Consider the following 21,472-nt stretch of genomic DNA (forward strand, 5'->3'; position numbering starts at 1 on the left):
GCCTGGAGAGCCTGTGCAGTCACCATTCTTGGAGGTTTTCCAGCCCAAAATAGAGAGCCCTGAGTAATCCAGTCTGACCTCGGAGCTGTCCCTGCTTGAGCAGGGGCTGGACCAGAGACCTTCTGGATCCCCTCCAACCTCAGTTAACCTCTGATCCTATAACACGAGCTGTGCTTTGAAATGCATGCAGTGGCACTAAGGGACATGGTTTAGTGACGGAACTTGGTAGGTCAGGTTGACTTGATCTTGAAGGTCTTTTCCATCCCAGATGATGATGTGAAACTATACAGATGAGATTTTCAAATGGAAAAGAAACCTAGGTGCTATGTTCATAGGCATTTCATGGAAAAGACAACTGATGCACACTCATAGTAACACCACTGAAAAAACTGATTTGCAGATTCCACTTGGTACCCAGGTATTGTTTTGACTCTGTGTTGATGTGGGTGACAAAGTGGATGTGCAAAAGAAGAGCCGTTCTCACTGATCAAGAGCTCAGATGCCCAGTTCAGGATTCATTTGCAGCTGCAGAGGGGATGTGGTGCTCCAGGCCTGGGAGCAAACCAGAACTGCTCAGGCTGGGGTTGATTCGATGCTGCCACCATAGCCTCTGTCCATAGAGAGCTACTATGTGAGCATGGTGGTTGGCAGCATCCTCGCCTAGCTCTGGAGCTCCACGGGAGATGACAGGGAGGGCAAATGGGAAGGAAGAGCATTCACCAGGGCACTACCACCACTGCTGCTGCAGGGGTGGAGCTTTTATTTTATCCTCGTTAGCCTAAAAGTCAGGCATACCCCCTCAATAGCACTGGGGAGGAGGAAAGCTGGAGATTTTACCAGCCTGCTGGTTTAGCAGGGTGGCATAGCAGTGAGACAGGTTGCATGCTCCAAGCAAAAACCCATTAGGATTCCACAGCAAGCAGCAGTGCAAAGTATGTACTAGCACAACGGCACACCATGGCATCTCTCTCCCTGCTTAGAGAGCTTGCGTGGAGGGTGTTAATTTTTACATTATGATTCTGCTAGGCACAACATGTTAGAAATTCTGAGAAACGCTGCTTTCCCTGCCTCAAAAAATACAGGTATTTGCACCCTGCCCTTCAGAATTCAGAGATTCCTGTAATATAGACTTGAATACAAGTTAAAAATAACACTGCATCTCCAGCAGGAAGATTTTAAGAATCAGCTGTCACCCCACCCGACCTCAATTAGGTCAGGAAGAATCTGCTGAAGCAGCTGGATGGGACCAAGCAGGGTGTGAAAATCTGGATCCCAGTGCAGGGCAGAGAAAAGAAGATTGGCTGGAAATTTCAGCGTGAAGCTGGATCTGCGTGAAGTGGAGAATTCCAAGTGTGAATGTGTGTATGTGTTCATGCATGTGCTGAGGAAAGTCGGGTTGGCAAGGGAGACAGAGGAGAGCTTTGTGTGCTGTGCTTGCTCTGACACAGCTCAGCCTGCTCCCTATCTCTCAGTTCCACTTCTGAATGTGCGGGAACATGCGGTGGCTCCTTTTTCCCACCATCTTCATCATCCCTTGTACGCAACAGGTAAGTTCATTAAATGGGACAAAAAGATTTCTCCCTTCGTCGCCCTGTCCGGGTTTACAGTTTTTATTTGCTTAATGACAAAATAAATTTCAGAGAAGCAAATTCCTCGTAAAGAATAAGGAGCCATTCCCTACTCCTGAGTAAATTTCATGTGTAGCTTATTTGTGGCATCAGGCCTGATCTTCGTACTTTTTCCTCTATTCTGTATATTAACAGGATTCTGTGGAAAAAAAAAAAAACGTTAGGGAAGTTCAAATTGTCAGTGATCTGACTTCCCCCCACCCCCTTTTCTTTTTCCTTTTTTTTTTTTTAATGTAAGCACAAATGGTTATCTGATGTAGTGTAAGGAAATAAACATCTTGTTCATGCTTATATTCCATATATTTATATACATATATATATACACACAGTGATCTTAAGTCAGGCTAGTTTTGCAAATTAGGAAAGCACCTGGGCTGGGTTCTGGTGTGTCTCTTATGAGAAAAGTTTCAACAACAGCTTTTGCTGAAGGGATTTGTGTCAAGAGCCAAGTTCACTATTTATTTTCTTAATTTTGAAAGTACATCTTGTGTGTATAAACACATATGTAAAAATACCCAGTGTATTTTTCATCTGCAATCAAGATAAATAGAAAATAGAAATTTTTCAAGTGATTGTATACCTCTGCTAACTTTCTGAATATTTAAAGCCTGAAGATTACTAATAATACATTGCCTACTTCTGCTGTTTGTTTATTTATGCCATACAAACCTTCAGTCTTTGAAACACATGAAAACAAATAACAGCACATGAAGGGCTGCCATACAATGGTCTCATTTTCTGATCTGCTCACAGGATCAGGAAAAGTATGCAGTGGTCTCGAGTGATGTGGATAGCTTTGTGCGATGCGGATAGCTTTGGTATAGAAACTTGGGGAAACAAGAATTAGAAAATATTTGGCCTGTAAACTTTACAAGCACTCTAAATTTTCATTGTAACATAACGTTTTTGAAGATTTTTCAGGTAGACTGAGGTATTCACTAATTCCACAGTGAAAATTATCGGATGCGTGCCTGGTGGTGTTTTTCTTCCAGAGAAACTTTGAAGTCTCACACCTCTCCGCTGACATCTGTCCCTAAAAAGGGAAAGAGCAAATGCTTGTTTAGGTAGCATTCTGTAGGTTTAAAGCACATTTTAATTTGTAATACAGTTTAAACTTACTGGTTGAGGCACACATTGCTTCCTGCTGCATGTATCCATTCTGAAGTGAGATACCTGACTTAAACATAAGCTCATGTAGTTGGCACAGGCCCAAATTTGTGAAAATAATACTTTGCTTAAAAAGAAGAAAAAAAATACACTGAGCAGCAAGTGAATTTTCTAAAGCAACCAGACACTCTCGAATACTGTGAAACATATAGTAACACCTGTTTGCCATGTAACCTGCTTTAGAACAAGCCTTTAATAAGCCTCTAACACTCCAAAGCATGTGTTCATCAAATTAACATCACGCTTTGGAGAAAGGCTTTGGAGTTTGAAAAAAGGGTACTGAAGTTAATTGTTTCTGTATCATTGCTGCATTTAAATAAAAAGCATTAGAAGAAATCCTTTATCAGCCAATGATTGACGATTAGCAAAATCATTTATGAAACTATCTTTTGCCTGCTATAAGGAATACCAGATGACAAGGCTTAATATTCATCACACAGGTTTAATATTCATAGCATAGGACTGCATGAATTGCTTTTGTGAATGAATAGGTATCTTAAAAATCAGTCAGCCAAAGAAACTTGAAAGCTACTACTTTGGAGCTTCATTAGTAGCTGTGGATTAAGATATTGTAAGTACAGTTCCAAATAACCATAAAAAATGGAAATTAATGGCAGAAAAAGAGCCTTTTAAAAGGTCATTTAACAGTGCATGCAATTAGGCCAGCTCAATTGTGCTGCAAGAGCTTTCACGCGATATGACAGATGAAATGCTGAATTCTGCAGATGCTTCCAGTCGGAGACCTGACTGAAAGGCAAACCAGCAGCGACCCCTCCCCAGCTGCTGCTTGCTGTCTGGGCAGGAGCCTGCTTTCTGCTACAGTCCTGCCCTGTGGCTTGGAGGAACAGAGAGAAACGGATAGCTGGGGCTTCACGTGTATATATGTATATACATGCAATTACTAGTTCCCCTTATTAATCACAGGATCCAGTTGGTGCAGCTAGCGCAAGAGAATTTATAAATAATATAATACTCCTTCCAAAACAGCTACGTGGGTTTTTGAGCCAAAGTAACATTCAAAATGTTTACTATTTTGAAAGGTTTTTGCCATCAGAAGTGGCACAAAAAGTTGGCTACCAAATAGTGGGATGAGTCAGAAGCTAATTAATTTGATAGAAGGTTTGTGAAAAGGAATGATTAATTAATACACAATTTTTCTTACTTCAGCTCTGCTATAGGCTTTGTTCTACTGAAGGAAAAGGAGGGACCGATGAATTGGGTTTCCAACAAGCAGTAGGTTATACTCACTTGTGAAACTGGTCATCTGGTTCCTACTTAAGATTTGAAGTGTCTTTTTTTTTTTGATCCTGTGAGCTTATGAAAAGGTGTCTTCATGAAACTCCCCAGTATTTTCCCTCCCACCTTCATCTTACGCTATACCAGCTCTACATAAAATACCCACCTCTCAAAGCATCCCACTGTCTGTAAGTTTTTCTGCAGGGCGCAAGCCCACGGCCCACATCTGAAGCCTGGGGGAAAACCTCCGGAAAGCAGCGAGGCCCAGCCGCGCCAGGAGCTGTGCCACTGGCCGTGCCGCTGCCCGCCCGTGCCCGCCTGCAGCCCCGGCGTGAGCCTGGTGAAGGACGGTTGTGGCTGCTGCAAGGTCTGTGCCAAGCAGGCGGGAGAGAGCTGCAACGAGGCAGACATCTGCGATCCCCACAAGGGCCTCTACTGTGACTACTCGGCAGACGAGCCTAGGTATGAAACAGGCGTGTGTGCATGTAAGTTGTGCTTTCACGTTCTCTTCTGCACATCCAGGAGGGTGGGAGCAGGCAGGTGAAGGGTTGGGAAGGGAAACTTGGCTTGCTGGTGCAACTGATGTAAATTTAGGCTTCCTGCTGTTCAGAGCCCCTGAGACCAGGGCAGGGACTGTCTTTGTACTTACTGCCTCGGCATCGGTGAGACCAGCTCACAGTGCACATGCCTGTTATTCGCAGGTGTGCTCAGGGCTGATTTCAAGCAAAGCAACTGTAGCTATAATAGCTATAAAAGGCAGAAATAACAAAGATGTGCTTGGGCTGGGGAGAACTTGAAGCTGGGAATGCAGGAAAGGATGATCACACGAAGCACTCCGTAGGCAAGACCACTAACTGTTGTTTACCGTTGCAGATCTGGTAGCTGTAGGATGCGAGCTCAATGGAGTTTACTATCTTAACGGGCAGACCTTCCAGCCTAACCCGCTCTATAAGTGCCTGTGTGTCAGTGGGGCCATTGGATGTACGCCTGTATTCACACCCAAATTAGCAAAAAGTCCCTGCACCAGGCATGCGGGCAGGAAGAAGCCTGGACAGTCCGTCTGTGGCCCAGGAAAGCAGAAGCAGCTTCAATCAACCAACTACAGACTGATGTCAGGTGTGCCCAGCTACCCTGGTAAACGCTTCTGTGCACGAGTCTTGCTTCATTCAGCGTCCCTGGCTCCAGCAGCCAGGCTGCCAGCGCCCTGGCAATTTCTCAGCTCTCACTCAAGGCCTTTGCCAGGGGACCGGTCTGTCCCAATTAACCCTCTTACTCTTAGGTGACAGATTCTATTCTCTAAACCCGAGGAGTATGAAAAGCAAAAAGTCTTTTGGCTTCTGTTAGCAGGGAATTGGTCAAAGCTGCCTTTGACCTTTCCTCAATTCACAGAACATCAGGTCACTGCAAGGACAGCACTCCCCCCAGTTTCTTCTCCACATAGTCTTATCAAAACCCACAACAATTTGTCCATGCAGTTCTGCCAGGGCCAGCTGATACTCCTTTTAACCTCATTCCTGCTCTGCTGCTAACACGGTAGTCCTCTCACTCACTTTAAGGAAGCTTCACTGCCAATTAAAGCTATCCTGGCCCTTCCCTGGGTCTTCATCCCTGTGCATGTTTACAAGATGAAATGCACCTTCATTACAACTAACGCAGGTACCAGAAAGCCATTTAAGCCATTTATTTAGTGGCAACCTAAATTAGGGAGAAATCATGGTTTGAATCATCATAATGGATCAATACAATAAAAAGGGAACCCCAAACTGATCAGAAAACCTTCCCAAAAGACTGCAGAGTAATAAGTAGAAGCATACGAGCCAACCTGCAGATAAACAGACTGCAGATAAAATCTCCAAAAAGTTACCAATGGCTATGCGAGTTGGCAAAAATGAGGAAGGAAGCTTGCCTTTGTTTCAACGTTACAACAATACCTAGTGCAAAGACATTTTATAGAAACTTATTTAAGGCAGTGTGTAAAGCCACACTCAGTAAGGCAACCAACTTCAAAGCACGTTCCTAGAGAACGTCACTAATTTGATTAGAGAGGAACTAAAAACATTGGTTTGTTATAACATTATCCTCATCCTAAATCCAAAACACAGCACCATACCAGCTACTAGAAGGAAAATTAACTTTATCCCATCTGAAACCAGGACAGCAGCTCAGAGTTAAGACTTACGAATAACATTTTTAAGCCTTATCTTTACATTTACTTACATGAACAGAAACAAAATTCTTAGCCTTTTGTTTTCAATTATTTATGCTGCATAGATAACATATTGCTGTCTCAGTTTACAGAAACTTACCACTAGTTATGAAGAAAAAGTGCCTAGTACAGGCAACTCCTTGGACACCCTGTTCCAGGACCTGTGGCATAGGCATGTCCAGCAGAGTGACCAATGAAAACAATAAATGTGAAATGAAAAAAGAAAAGAGATTATGCTTCATCCAGCCTTGTCTGACCAATATCCTGAAGACAGTAAAGGTACCTTGTATATAAAATTAATTGTTAATAGAAAACAAAAATACCAGAAGTAATGGAAAAATGGATTTAATAGCAAATACTTTAAGTCATAAAAAAAGCCTCTTCTCCCTTTTCTACCTTCAATCGTCAGCTTTCAATAGTAAACTACAGATGTATAATTTCAAAAGGCTGTCCTATCGCTCAGTTACTCATAATATTTATTTGTTAACTTAAAAAAAAAAATGTATTTTTGAGGGAGTAATTTTTAAGATATTTATATGTAAACATTGCAGAATCTTACGTGTTCCATTTTCTGTGTGTCAAAAGACAGGCTCTTCTTTGTTTTACTATTGCAGATTCCAAAAGGAAAAACTTGTCAACCAACATTCCAGCTTCCTACAGCAGAGAAACTCATTTTTTCTGGGTGCTCATCTTCACAAACCTACAAACTAACTTTCTGTGGTGTGTGTTTGGACAAGAGATGCTGCATACCTAATAAGTCCAAAATGATCACTGTACAGTTTGAGTGTCCCAATGAAGGCTTCTTTAAATGGAGGATGATGTGGATAACGTCTTGTGTATGTCAGCGGATTTGCAGTGATCCAGGAGATATATTTTCTGAACTCAAAATTTTTTGAGTTACACCATCGACTGTAATATACTTCAAGGGTGACAGACAGCACAGTCCCATCCTGAAGAGTTAGCGCTACCTGTCACCCCCGCAATCTTTATACTGAAACTACATATGTGAATATTAATAAAACAACAACAACAAAAAAAAAAACACCTGGAAAACGCAAGAATGCATCCTTTTAAACTTAATTGTTTTTATATGTGGAATGACATTGTCGAGAATTACATATGTAACACTAGTTTTGTCAAAAGAACTAGTTTTGTGAAAAGAAGGTATTTTAAGAAAGCAGAGCAACACAGCTTTACCCTACTTTAAGAAGCTGCCCAAAATGAGAAATGCATATAAATTTACAGATAATCTGCCTGATTACAAAAAAAAAAAGCTAAATGAATTACCCTGTAATACTTCACCTATTGTTTTGTATTCTCATATTAACATTTTCTACTATATCTGCCAAGATAAAACACAACAATACTGCTTCAAACAGCATAAATCAATTTTGAGCTCAGATTGCTCTTTGCAGCAGATAATCTTTCTCTAGTAGTGTAAATGCAAACAATGCACTTGTAAAGGAAAAAATAAGTGGACGTTACAGCTAATAGAGCTCCAAAATTTGAAGCAGATGACTGTATAGAGTGTTTTCTTAAAAATACTCTCTAAACAAATGTTATCACAATGATCTGTTGAATACTTCTGGACTTATACAGTGAAAATTGTGCTAACTTACACACCCACTCAAACTCTGCTAGAAGGACTTCAAGCTTTAGGAAAACAATGTATTGGCCCGCTCTGATCAGTAACAATTCATTCGTCTTGATGTTCGAAGACAGTCAAGGTTGGCAAGTAATTGGAAATAGCTGTACATTTTATTTTGTAAAAGTTCCCATTGTAATATACAAATCTACTTACCCCAGTAATTATAAATATTAAAGCATTTTACTTGCATTCTTTAAAGCATATAAACTTTTTTTCTCCAAACAGCCTTTATTATACACGCATGTTTCACTTACTCAGAGGTATACTGTTATTATCTGATTATCAAGTGCAAATCAGCATTCATAAATATGAATCATTAAAATAACATATTAATATTCCAAGTATAAAACTTGAAAGAAAATGCATTTTCTGTAATTCACAATTTTGTTATCAATCCAGAATGCTCTAATGGAGCTATGAGAAGGAAGTGAAAACGTTGAAGCTATGAACATAGCTTAGAGCATTCTGAAATGATTACTAGTCTGCAAAGTCTACAAAAAGAATATGCAGGCTTTTCTTCTCTTCATCACTGCAGTTTTAAAAAATAAAAAGCCTAGCAACAGTGATCCTTCTCTGAACTAAGGCCTGCCTTTAGTTTACTGTAAGGTGAAAGCCTGAGAGAAGAATTACCTCTTTGGCTGCTACAACTTCTTTCTTCTCTTTGCAACATATGGCATGTGAATTTATTCTACAGTTAGAAAGAATGTTCTTACTGATATCCACCATAATTAGGTGCCTGCAAATCTTTCTTACAGGCTGGACCTGTCACTTAGCATGACACTTCTCAGGGAGCTGAGGAAGCAGTTGTCCCAGTCTCACTTTGGAATGACAATAAATAGATAGGCACTCTGCAATTCATTCTGGTTAACTGAAGTGATTGGATGCTTTTTTTTTTTTCTTAAGTCACAGTTCTTCTTCACACAGCTATCTTCAGTCTTGATGGATCTGCTCTAGGTCCACCTTTTGTGGCATCCAGTTCATTATACTCTTCTATTAGGTCAGACAAAGACAATACAGCTTCAGAAAAACAGCTTTGCTCCATCCCATCTACTTGCAGATAATGGTGAAGATGAGCCTATGACAATAATAAAGTTGGTGTTATCTTTTTTGTTGGCATCTAACATAATTCATTTGGCTCAAAAAGCATCGTTTAGCCTGCAATGAAGAGAGGAGTACAAGCACTGTAGAAAGTAGATTTAAAGATTTACTTTATGACAACCCTTGCTTACATACTTAGCAACTTTAGGAATAAACCCCCGTGTAACCACATTTGGCATTACTGTTTTCTTATACATTCATCTTTCTGCATTCTGTCTTCTTTGGTACATTTCAACAAACAGGTAGGCAGATCTGTCAGATAACTGCCTCATTGTTGAAGAAAGTAAACATATCACCTGGTAGATACAAGTTAATAAAAGGATTTACACTTTTTAAGCAGTAGCTGTTAAAATGATTCTGATAGGTACCACAAAATAAATAAATAAATCCTGGGCTGTTACTTTTAAGCAGTTTCTCTGTGATACCAAGATTTGTTTCCCAATACTGCAAGATGCTAATGACTAGTGGCTACAGAAGTTATAATGACAACAGAGACAAACCTTTTTCTTGTAGAGCCTCATGAATCTGTCTCTGAGTTCCATAAAAGTGGGTTTCACACAGGTGTTGTTTGCTAGAGCCAGAAGGGAATGGGAATGGCCCACAGGAGGTACTGAACACAAACCAGTTTTCCAGCCCTCTTGATTCCATGAGACAAAGTGCAGGGAAGGCTTCAACCTGTGAAAAAAAAAAAACAAACTTTAGTTATCTATAGAACATAGACAACACAAAGGCAGAGTTTCCTTTGCTAACAAACAGACCAAAAAACAGACTGAAAAGGTCAATATTAAAGACTTAGTGACTAAGCAAACCAGTTAGAATTAGCCTTTTGAATAAGGCATTTTAGACTCCAGACTTTAACAGTATGTATTTAAATTCACAATGCAAATATCAATTTTATTTTGTTAATTTAATGCATCAGTGTTTAAAAGTAAAGTTACAAGCACTCATTTCTATAAAAGGGACTGCAATTACTCCTAGATTTATGAGAGGGACAGATTAATACTGTATGGGGACAATAGGTCTAACTGTAAAAAGTAGAAAATGATTGCTAACAATACAGAATTGTTAACGTAAGCGTGATTCCCTAGCTACATGTATATGAGAGTAACCATGAAATAGCTGACTTTCATTCAGAAAGAAAAACACCATAACAACAAAAAAACCCTACTTCTAGTTGGTTCATTTTGAGAGTGAAATAACACAAATTACCATGTAACCATCATTACCATCTAACAAATACCATGACTACTTCTTGTGGTAGTACAAACCTTTCAATATTTCTACGAAGGTCTGAAACTTGCACATTTCCTCGAACAAGAAGTGCACAAGCAAGATAGAGGCTATGCTTTGGATCTGCTTGAATTAGTTGATGATCTCTACTAAAAGCATCTGAAAACATCTGATCCAACCTAGGTAAAGAGAAAACAGTTCTCTCTCTTAATAACTAAGGCTACAAAAATTCTTCAGAATACCCACCTTCAGTGTTTCAAATTTTGTGAAGTCCGAGAAACCTAAAAGGTTGGACTAGATGATCTTAGAGGTCTTTTCCAACCTGAATGATTCTATGAAATAAAGGTACATTTAACCTTGTACTGTGAATGACAGCAAAAAGATTCAAACCTTTATATATATGTTGGCAGTAAAAGTTTTGAAAAACAGATGAAACCTATTTTCCCTCTCTTCTCTCTGTTACAACCAACTGTTGATCCTGAAGTAAGAGAAGTGAAGGGACTAAGAGACATTTATTGAGAATTTTTACATGTAGGTCAATAGTTACAAACTGTTAGATATTTAAGACGATTTAACTATTTGAGGTTCTGGTTATATGGCAATTTGAATGGACAATCTCACTGCTTGTGATGGATCTGACAGGAAATTACAAAGTGCTGTCAACCATGACTGGTTATCTGCCTGCTACACTTCACTATTTAAAGGGATCCATCAATCAGATCATTGTATTAATTATATCATATCAGTATTAATCATATAATTGTATTAATTTAAATTAATTTTTGCATTTGTATTAATTTCAATTAATGACTTAAGAAGAGTGTATACACATTTGTCCACTTACTCTGATTTTATTACGTATGTCTACTTTAAAGGCTGATATAGCAGATCATATTCTTCCTTTCTTCATCTCCTTAAGCAAGTTCTACTGCAACGCGGGATACCAATGGTCATGTTTTTAAGAGGTCTCTAAGGACCTATAACATCTAAGTCATTCTTTCTATTTGTTCTAAACTCTACACTTACTGTCTCTATTTAATTATTTTTAAAATCACCTCTGCAACAATCTACCTATTAAAATAAAAAAAAAGAGACAAAATGAGGAAAAAAAAATACTACCCTTTCCACCTTATTCTGAAACATGACTGACTAAGTATTGCCCTATAGTTGGCTACCTTCCCTCCAGTGCTGTATTGTCTCCTCAGGGTATGGTTTCAACAAACTGAACTGTCAGAACTTGCTAGCACATAAAGAGGGGTCCTGTATGGTCCTGCCCTCTGCTCAACTCTGTGTACTTCCATGACTGTCTCTATCATTTGGACCTATTTGTCTCTATCTGTTTGGACCTTTTGCTGACTCAGTTTAACTCATTGTAACGAGCAAAATCTATTATTAGTGGTTATTTTTCTGATGTGTCAATGGGATTAAACCTCTCACAAAGTTTCACAAGTGACTACTTATTGTTAAAATAACCTGTTAAATAGGTTCACTACATCTCCAGGCTCAAGTAAGATACCATTACTTCCCAAGAAGTCTAGTTTAATTTCTTGTTTCTCTTTATAGTATTTTGTGAGTCAACTGCAAAGTGTTATTCAAAGGAACTTGTGGTGTGGATTCTACTTATCATTTAGTAGTACAGTTCTCTGACAGAAATATCAAAAACACATTTTAAGTTTGCTGGCTTAACAATTAAAGGGACAAAGGAAGTTCCCAAGATCAGCAGGATGAATTTGAAAACATGGCAGGCTTTTAAACTTTTTAAAACATCTACCCTTAGATTTGCTATAAAATGGATTCATTTATTTTTAAATGGAAACTGGAAGAATTAGAAATTAAGCTTCAAATGTAAAACCTCCACAATAACGCTTTCTTCTTACCTTCTAGAAGGTACATTAACATCAGCCAGTGTATACAGAGGGGTCAAGCTTGAAACCAAGTAATGAAGGCGAGGAAATGGAACTAAATTCATGCTGATTTCATTAAGATCCATGTTAAGGGAACCTTCAAACCTAGCAGAGCTGAGAAATTAACAGACTTGTTACAAAATAGTCATAAGCAAAGTAAATAACTTTTATAATGTAAACATACAGACATATATATATATACATATATATATATATATGTATTTCAACAGTTACCTACAAAAAAACCAAACAATGCATTGTTCAAGAAACACTTTATATATAACTACTAAACTTTCCCATTTGGCAGTAACACTGCAATTTCTTATTTCCTTATATTTCTCATTATAGAACAATTAATCATCAAGAATGAGACCTTAACCTTCCCAACTGTGGTCTTTAGCACTGTTTTTCAGTGTGTGGACATAGCTGCTTGACGCCAGTGTTAATAAATGGGCTGTAATGAAACATGTGTGACCTAGCAGTCATGACAAACTGTTTAAAAGAAAAACAGACTAATACTTTGAAATTCTGCTTCACCAAAAATTTCCTGCAGCAATAGACAGTTTACCAGCAACAATGGTCAGATGATACTTATAAAATAATATAGTTGGCCCAGAACTGCTAACCTCCCTGGGTGCCATTAAGCCTTGACAGAGGACAACATCCTTTTGTCCATGAACCTGTTCATACTTCAGATCTAAGATTATTACAGCTACAGCAAAACCTCTGCAATATAAATACATCCAAGCACTTCAACATTTAATAAGCAATTCTTAAAAAGAGGAGACTAGTATCAAATTGAAAACAATTTTCTTTGAGCTGATGCAGACCTGCATATTTGCAGCACACACTGTGCCTCCAGCAATATTACTTGTACAGAGTCTATAACCTTACCTTGTCAGGTTCAGCAGCAAGTTGGCTACGATATTATTCATTGCATCAAATGGCTTCTCCTGTACGGCTTTTGTGATGCCTGCACTTGATGTTACCAAGCTGTTTGGCTTCACAGTTGACCCTAGCTTCCCAGAATTCATCATCTGATGAATTTTGTTAACTATATCAAACAGAGACTTTGAGAGAGAGAAAAAAAAAAAAAAAAGCACAACAAAAAGCATGCAAGAAGTGTTGTATACAGAGCTTTCAAATGCTGTAGCCCGATTTTTCCATTTCGGTTAAAGAAAAAAATAAGACTTTAGTGCTTGTTCAGAGATTATACCTTTGATACACATATGCCCAACTTTTGACCAGTTCCAATTGACTGAAGTGTTTCTAAACGTCTGTTCCTTACATGTCACAAACGTACATAGCTTGACTCTGAAATTTGAATTTTATTTAACTATTCAAAATCCTCATAATTCCTGTGAAAGCAAAAATATACTCCTTAAATATATTTTACTTTCTCTTGCTTCTGTTTGTGCAGTCGGGTATGTCTATGATGCCCAAATCACTCGTGACTAAAGCCACGCCTGTTGGAATTTGGTGGAGTTAGTCATTTCCCTTAAAAATAGAATATTAGTACATTAGCAGTATACTAATACTACATACAAATTGATGCTAAAAGATGTAGGAATTTCAGCTTTAGTAAACAGGAGTTTCTCACTACCTACCTTGAAATAATCATGAAATAAAATACATATATCACTCCAGACATCTTTGCAGGTGGAAGCAAAGTACAGAGCATCTTTAAGTGATTCATTTCAAAAGCCTGCAAGTTACTGAGGAGTTCAATTATCACTCTTACCAACACTCAGGAGGAAGAAGTATTTCCTATATTCAGTCTAATAAAAAAGAATTTGATAGAAACAGAATGTTATTCCTTACTTCATTCTCTATTGGTAGCACACAGTCCGCATGTTCATTAAGCTCCTTCATAGCCAGAACACTGTTATATGGAGAAGTAATAACATCATCTTCACCAGAGGGATAAACTGCAGTAACAAATCTATATACTTCTGGGAATTCATCCTCAAGCAAATTTAGTACGAAAGTTCCAAGACCAGATCCGGTCCCTAAAAATAATTAGGGAGGAAGCCAGAATGAGAGGAAGTCCCCCATGTTCTTATAAGCACTTAGTCTCATATGTTGGAAACATACAACTTTTCAATTATTTATATTAGTGAGCATTTTCTGAAGCATTTGGAAGACAGTGGAAGCTACTCGGATGTAAATTAAGGAAGGAAAGTTTTTCCAAGACAAGAAATAATTACATGATAGAAGTTTTTCCCAAACAGTACCAGACAGGATCAAGTAAACAATCTCAAAAATTTCTGCAAACCAAGAAGTCATAATATGTAACCGTTTCTTTTTTTTTTGACCTAGGACTTCTGTTTCTATAAAGCCTTTAATTTGAATTTTGAAACAAAACATTTGTTTAAAAAACACAACTAATCCAAGCAATTATTTAAGTTTACTTTTCTCCTGGGGAATTTATGAAACTCCCTCAATCTCCAGTCAAAAAAGAGTAACTCCTTTATCCCAGCACACACACTTTTTTCCTTATTAGCACTAAGCACATAGCGCTAAGTTCATGTCGGAGAATTAAACTATTTTTCCTGTCTTGGACAGCTCACATTCTCAGCAGCAGACAATTTTTATCTACAAACAACAGTGATTTTCTGCCATAATGGAAATAACTAGGGTCTCAAATTAAGCAAATGACCACAAAAAAGGCCCTTGACAAAACTCCTGTGTCATATTTAGAGCTATTTTCAGTGTCTGTTTTGGTATCATAACCGTTTATAATACATGCTCCTGACCTCTCTTCCCCGCCGTGTTTCTGGGGGTGGAATACTTAGCAGCAATACAGAAATGACAAAATGGTCACCACAATGGATTGTCCCGTCTGATTTATTAACAGAATTCAACAGAATTGTGTGGAAGGAAAATTGAAAAACAATGGAGTTAAGCAACCGAGTCTCCTTCAAAGCCTTCCTGAAAACATTTTCCATACAATTAAAAACAACTTGATTACAGCAATTATTTCAACATTCTGAGGCAACTGGCCCTTCTTCTGATCAGTATTATCTCAGCGTTTCCTTGTATTTGATGTAAATTGTCTAAATGTATCTGCTGTCTTCTCTTCTCTTTCAGATTGAAAACATATTTCTGTTCTAACTTACTTCAGTAAGTTCATGATTAGGACTCCTCAGTACTCTAACAAAACAAATAATAAATAATTATGAGTCTGTCTAATTGGACTGTGCTTTTTTTTTTTCTGCATTCAGCATGATGTAGATTATTACAGCAACCTTCTTTTCAAGATCTACGGTTTTCTTTTTCTTTTCACCTGCAGCATGTGCGATCATACTATGAAAAGCATACTTACCACCTCCCATAGAATGAATTACAAAAAAACACTGTAGACAATCACAATGTTCTGCAGTTTTCCTCAGCTTTTCCACAATGTTTTCCTGGTACTGACAGCCATATACCTTGTGACCTACTGCCCTAAATATAAGAAAAACAAACAAATGAAAAACAACCTCCAACAATTAGTCTTTCAGTTTTTTAGCTCCTTCTATTTGACATTTTGTAAGATACTGACTAACAGTTCAAGAGATCAGAGCTGGATGCAGTGAAAATTTGGAATTCATTACGTTAATCAAACTTTTTCTTAATTTATCTTTTTGCTAATGTAGTTTATATGCACAAAGCCAGACTCCATGATGCATAGAAATCTGAAATGCATTTGTTCATATATCTCATTTCTACAGTAGCTGCACAGTCTCAAACTAGATTGATTAGGGGTTTGACTGAGCAATGGCAACAGCTGAATGCCAAAAAAAAACCAACAAACCCAACAATAAAAAGCAAAACATAAAGCACGTTATTTTGAAAGAAAAATTAAAAGAAAAAAACAGAAGAAATGATTTATCAGCAGAATTATCCTCCTGCAAAATGCTTTTCAAAGCCCTCCTCCAGGCAACAGTGACTCCGAAGTCCACTGGTAGTATGCTGCAGCTCCCCAGGTGCAGCAGAATGAACTAGAATGCTACTGTTATCATTTCCCTTTTCAAATGCCATCTAATTAGTTACTAAGAAGTACTTTCTGAAGAGGATCTCACCAGTTGTTTCCTGAACCAGAAACATCTGTGATAAGCTGCTTGCTATCAAACACATCTCTCAATGGTCCCTGCAGAATTTCATTTACCACACCCTCCTCCATGTCAATCAACAGCGCCTGTGAGAAAGGCATGTGTTACAATTCAGGCAGTAAGAAAGCCACTCTTTGAAACAATAACAAAAGAAATAGAAAATTATTTACAGTATCAAAGGTATGTTGTTTCTACTGTGCTCCAGAGAGACTTTTTTCCCCACTTGTTAACTAAGAGGCTAACTTGTAACATTCACCTTGCCTGCTTTGCCAGAAGTCATTCAATAGAAGGGTATTTCAGATACTGCAATTGTGTTAAAATGTTAATAATACTTTTCCCCAAATACTCAGAAGTAAAGGAATTGAAGCAGTTGCATTTCATGTTTTGTTGCTTATCAATCACTTAGAAAGAAGTGGCTCACCTCCCCTGCCCCCCTTAAAATTTACAAATAAAGCCTTGCTTGATAATATCTGCAATTGTTTTATTAAAAATTATACTTTAAATTAAGGAACAAGCCTGGCTGCAAACTGCATTACTCCACTGAACCATAAATTACTGCTGGAAATTTTGATATTCAAAATAGTAAATCAAAACATATACATTTATAAGAATATTAGGAAAATCTTTACACAGTTGAACATAAGTATGTAATGTGAAAAGAACAGCTGTTACAGATTGCCTTACTCGTGCTTTTAAAGAGCAGATTTTTCCTTTGTAAATACCAGGACCATCACCAGCACTTCTGGAAAAAAAGAAAAAAAAAATCAAGCTCAGAACCATAATAGAAAATAAGGCAATGTGTATTGGAATACAATTCCCTCCTTAATTTTCAATGTTCAGAGGGCTATTACAATACAAACAGAAACACCCTGAAATGCACCCTAAGAAATGCCTCGTAATTTCCTAAAAGCATACAATTACGGGATACAATCTCATTGAGGAATATTCTAAGCAGTACTTCACGAGGCTGAAAAGGATAAGCATCGAAACATTCCTCTCCACTACAGCCTCTAATTGAGTTCTACAAGCGTTGCCAAATCTGAAAGTACCCTCTTTTTCTCTAGCATGTCATGCATCTGCATCGTATAATGGTAGATACTTCACCAAATAACACTGCTAGATTTTCAGTGGGGGTAGTACAGCACTGTTTTACTGCTTGAGGTGTGAAAGCAGCATAACAGCACTAGTGCCTGGCTTACTCTGCCATTAAGATTTACTAGGTCAGAAATCATGCTGTGCTGACACAGCTTTAGTATCCTTTTTTTTTTTTTTTTTTTTTTTCCAGGATTGGTTGTACTGAGCCAGTCCAGAGGTCTGTGCATTTTGTACAAGTGCTTTTTTCCATAATTAAATGCTGGTGCTTCTGCACTCAAAGGATGAGATATTCTGGCCTGGACCAAATGTATTCAATAAAAAATTAAAAAAAAAAAAGGGGGGGGGAGATAGTGGAAAATGACTTATTTTTCTCTCAACTTACCTAGTTTGGGGGCCAGTCAACCCTAAAATCACACTATATGAAATATCTCTTAGACTATTCTACATTCAGCCACGATAATAATCCAGAACGTCAGCTGAAAGCACCAAATGTTCTGACCATGCTCAGTTCCACCAGGTATCAAGTGGGAGAAAGAGGATGGGGCTGCACTGGACTGCTAAAGGAGCTTCTACACTCTCACTCAAAGCAGCTCTCTAAACACTTCTCATTTGCTGAGCAGCTAACTACAGCCTATAGTACTCATGTTGATTACTCTAGCCTATGCAGCTCCCTGTATGAGTCCACTGTAGCACCAGAAAATCCAGCCAGAGAAGTTCTATTTCTCTTCAGGGACTAACAAAATCCAAAGAGAAAATAAACAAGTGAACAAACAAACCCTGTATCTTTCTTTAGCTAGTCTTTGCCGTCTTTCACGACAGCTTGTACTTCCATTCACTTTGATGAATCCCCTTGGCTTATTTAAGATGTGCTTTTCTGCATATAAAACCATGCATTTTTTTATTAAGTCCATCCAGTCTGAATGCAACATGCATGATCTTTGGGGTAAGACATCACCAGCCATATTTAATAGATGTTTTGGGTACGTAAATTTACCACAAGAAGACTAAAATATGGAAACTGCGTTATGCAATTAGCTCATTAGCACCCTTCATGGTCACATACACATATGTTCACTTTAAAACTGGGTAATTATTTTGGCTGATCTAAGTTGCTTTTAGTAGTTATCATTATACAACCAGATAAAGGTAGGGGAAAGTATTTTGCTTCTCAGTCTATAGGAGCAAGCTGGCCTTCTGGCCGTTGCTGCCATCAATATAGGAGGTTTTCAGATGTTCCCTTTGTTGAACGCTGTAATCTCTGATTTCCGGAAAAATTGGTGCTTTCATCTGGCACATATAAAAACACAGACATTGTTTACAATTAGATGTTCTTGACAAAAAAAAGATATTCTAAGAATTTCTAAGATAAAGAATTGTGACAAAATATGATTCAAACGCCATTCCAGCTACAATTGAGTACTGTATTTTTGCTGTATGATGGAAGTAAACAGAGGCTGGTCAAATACTTTTTAACGAATTACGACATAACAACAATATCCAGGTGCCCACTACAAAGATTTCTGTAGCTGGACAGACAGATTTTTAAGGTATGAATTGGATAACTTAAAAAAAAATTACAACCACCACTCTGTGCAGCAACCTACAGATAAAAATCAGGTAAAGGGGATTTAAAAACTGACAGGACCTTTTCTATCTTATATGTAATTCCTCCTACAACTCTTCAATACATGCTGCTAAGTTATTATTCAGAGAGCTCTCAATCTGATCATGATTGGCAAGGGCAAAAGCTATCAGATCTTGACTGTCCATTTTTTGGATATGAGGAAAGAAAAGCAAAGCCAGACACTTTCAACAAATTTAGTTACTGAAGTACACATACTTAGAAGGGAAAGGTAAGATAGTGTTTTAAGGAGAAGACAAAAAAGAAGACAAAAAAAATCTTTTTCTAGCACATACTAAATATGACCTAAATAAAACTTTAAATTAAAGGTTAAGAGGAGGGACTAGAATTGTTGATCTGTTGTGTTAAACTCATGAGTTTCTTGATAAGAAGTCTTACCTTGTATCTACATTCCTGAAGAAACTGCTTAATGCTTCATCATAAATTCCTTTCTGAAAATAAAATAAAAAAAAAGAGATAAGATGTTATGTCAGAACTTCTCTGTGCTTTTTCACAGAATAATTTATGTTAGAGTGAACTTCTGAGGGTTATCAAACATCCCCACTCAAATGAGGGTAAACATCAGAGTTCAATCCAACCAGCTCCAGTCAGCATTAAAACGCACATTTCACTGAAGTGTCAGTTGATAGTAAAAACCAACAGGAGGATGTAGCTAGCAAATAAATTTTTCAGCCAAAGATTAAATAAGTATTTTTCCCTCATTTCTAAAGATTTAGGATTTTACTGAAGATCTCAATGAAATTACTAAATGGCTGCTGTCTAGCTGGTTCAGCTCATCAGTGATGTGACGCTGGGACAGTTCCATGCCCAAGATGTTCTGTGGAAATGAAAGCACAGTACACTGCCATATCAGTGATTTCCAAGCTCCCTGCTGAGGGATGGCGTGTAAATCACTTCTCCCACCATAAAGCTAAAGATATTTGTCAGCTTCATATGCTTTAACGTTATTAACCTTTTCCAGATTATCAGTCTTCAAGTCCTGATGAAGCAGAGTTTGGAAGTCAGCGTTCCCTATGACACTAAAACCAAGAGATGCTCCATATACATATGAACTTCACCTATTGCCTTACTAGTTTCTTCAGCAAAAGGCATTGTGAAGGTCTGATGATCATTACCTCTGCTAACACAAGGTATTTGTCAGCAAATGGTATCTCTGTGAAGAGTAGCATGAAGAGCGCACTTTGCACAGGGTGCTCAGCACATCCCTGTGCCCTCTTCACCCCACTATTTTGGTCCGTACACCTGCAGAGCAAGTCACCTCACATCATGTGCTGGTATGGTAAGGCTTTGGGGTGGCGGTTTTTTAGCTTTATTGCCGAGGACTCCAGGGCCAAGGTGACAGAGCCGGCAGTGACCAACCCTCCCGTTTCCTCACACACGGCAGGGCCGGCCCTCGGGGGACGGCGCGGCCTTTAATGTAACGAAGCAGGCAGCGTGTGAGGGCCGCCTGCCCCGGGAAGCGGCGCCGTTACCTTGTTGACGGCGGCGTGCTCCCGCAGCGCCAGGTCCCAGAAGCGGCAGCCCACCTGGTTCCCGCACTGGCCCACTGCAAAGGGGAGAGACAGGGGACGGGTCAGGCAGGGAAAGGCAGGACAGGGCACGGCAAATGGCGGCGGGACGGCGCTGAGGCCCCTTACCCTGCACCACCACAGACTGCGTCATGGCCGCCACAGCCGCCTCACGGCCGCCTCACAGCTCGGCGCTGCTCTATACATCCCCCCCCCCCGCCTTCCCCGCAGTGGAATGTTCCACCCGCCGGGCTCGCCGAGGGGGCTGGGCCGCGTGGAATGGAACGTTCCGGGAGAGGGGGGTGCGGTGTGGAGGGTGGGCGGTGCCTAGGGTGGGGCTGGGCACGGTGCCCGCGCGTCCCAACGGCCGCCGTTGCCGAGGGAGGAGAACGCGTTCTGTGGGGAATACGGAATTCAACTCGATATTATTATTTTTGTCAAAAACTGTATGAAAAGATACATTTTTTTCCCCAATATATTTCCCAAATAGATGATTCACTCGCTGGTGCAAAATATATTAAATTATATGAAACTATACATCAAAAATAAAATAAAAACAGGCTCACTTGGGAATGCCCAATGACATGCCCTCCCACCAGACCCGTAAATTACATTTTTTTTTAAGCTCAGTTTAATATTTCTTGAGCAAATAATTGTCCACAGTGGGTTAAGGAGGTGGTTTCTCCTCAGTGTTGAACACAGCAGCTTTAGGACCCAGTCAATATGCCCTAAAACTTTATTGACTGGCACAACCATAGTGCTGACTCCTGGACATGACCTAGGATCCCATAGAGATTACAAGTCCTCAGTAGAACGAAGTTATAGCAAATGACTAAAAAAAACTTCCCTGAAAATATTGACTATGTATTGCTGCAAACAATAATAGTAATACTTGATATATAAGAAATAAATATAAGAAATACATATCCAAATTAATTTTTAAAAAATGAGTTGAAAGAAAAGAATCTGTCTACTGGAAATTTGTAGTGTTTTAAGTTCTTAAGGAAAAGTACAGA

General features: G+C 38.8%; 2 protein-coding genes across 5 annotated transcripts; one reads left to right on the forward strand and one right to left on the reverse strand.

Annotated features, from left to right (window-relative positions):
- Positions 1 to 325: 325 nt before the first annotated feature.
- CCN6 (cellular communication network factor 6) lies at positions 326 to 7,162 on the forward strand (the record flags this gene model as incomplete). Its single annotated transcript, XM_082756176.1, is given in 7 exon segments — positions 326 to 418; positions 1,277 to 1,486; positions 1,489 to 1,547; positions 4,236 to 4,516; positions 4,905 to 5,147; positions 6,323 to 6,516; positions 6,852 to 7,162. Coding segments are annotated over 7 exon segments (1,362 nt in total). The 3' UTR covers positions 7,134 to 7,162.
- Positions 7,163 to 7,181: 19 nt separating this feature from the next.
- On the reverse strand, positions 7,182 to 20,638 carry TUBE1 (tubulin epsilon 1). Of its 4 annotated transcripts, none has more exons than XM_082756808.1 (12): positions 20,586 to 20,638; positions 20,421 to 20,494; positions 19,327 to 19,379; positions 16,896 to 16,950; positions 16,182 to 16,297; positions 15,443 to 15,564; positions 13,939 to 14,126; positions 13,012 to 13,187; positions 12,091 to 12,231; positions 10,252 to 10,392; positions 9,484 to 9,658; positions 7,185 to 8,960 (listed from the first exon to the last, which is right to left on the reverse strand). In XM_082756808.1, the coding sequence occupies exons 1-12, from the start codon at positions 20,608 to 20,610 to the stop codon at positions 8,802 to 8,804; spliced, it is 1,425 nt and encodes a 474-aa protein (XP_082612934.1). In that variant the 5' UTR covers positions 20,611 to 20,638; the 3' UTR covers positions 7,185 to 8,801. The 4 variants fall into 4 exon arrangements, with proteins under 4 accessions (XP_082612936.1, XP_082612934.1, XP_082612933.1 ...); XM_082756807.1 differs by having other exon boundaries at positions 16,896 to 16,953; XM_082756809.1 differs by having other exon boundaries at positions 8,918 to 9,040; positions 16,896 to 16,953.
- Between the last annotated feature and the right edge of the window lie 834 nt (positions 20,639 to 21,472).

The sequence above is a fragment of the Aythya marila genome (genome assembly GCF_965140915.1).
Source record: "Aythya marila genome assembly, chromosome: 3".
In the NCBI taxonomy this organism is placed as follows: domain Eukaryota; kingdom Metazoa; phylum Chordata; class Aves; order Anseriformes; family Anatidae; genus Aythya; species Aythya marila.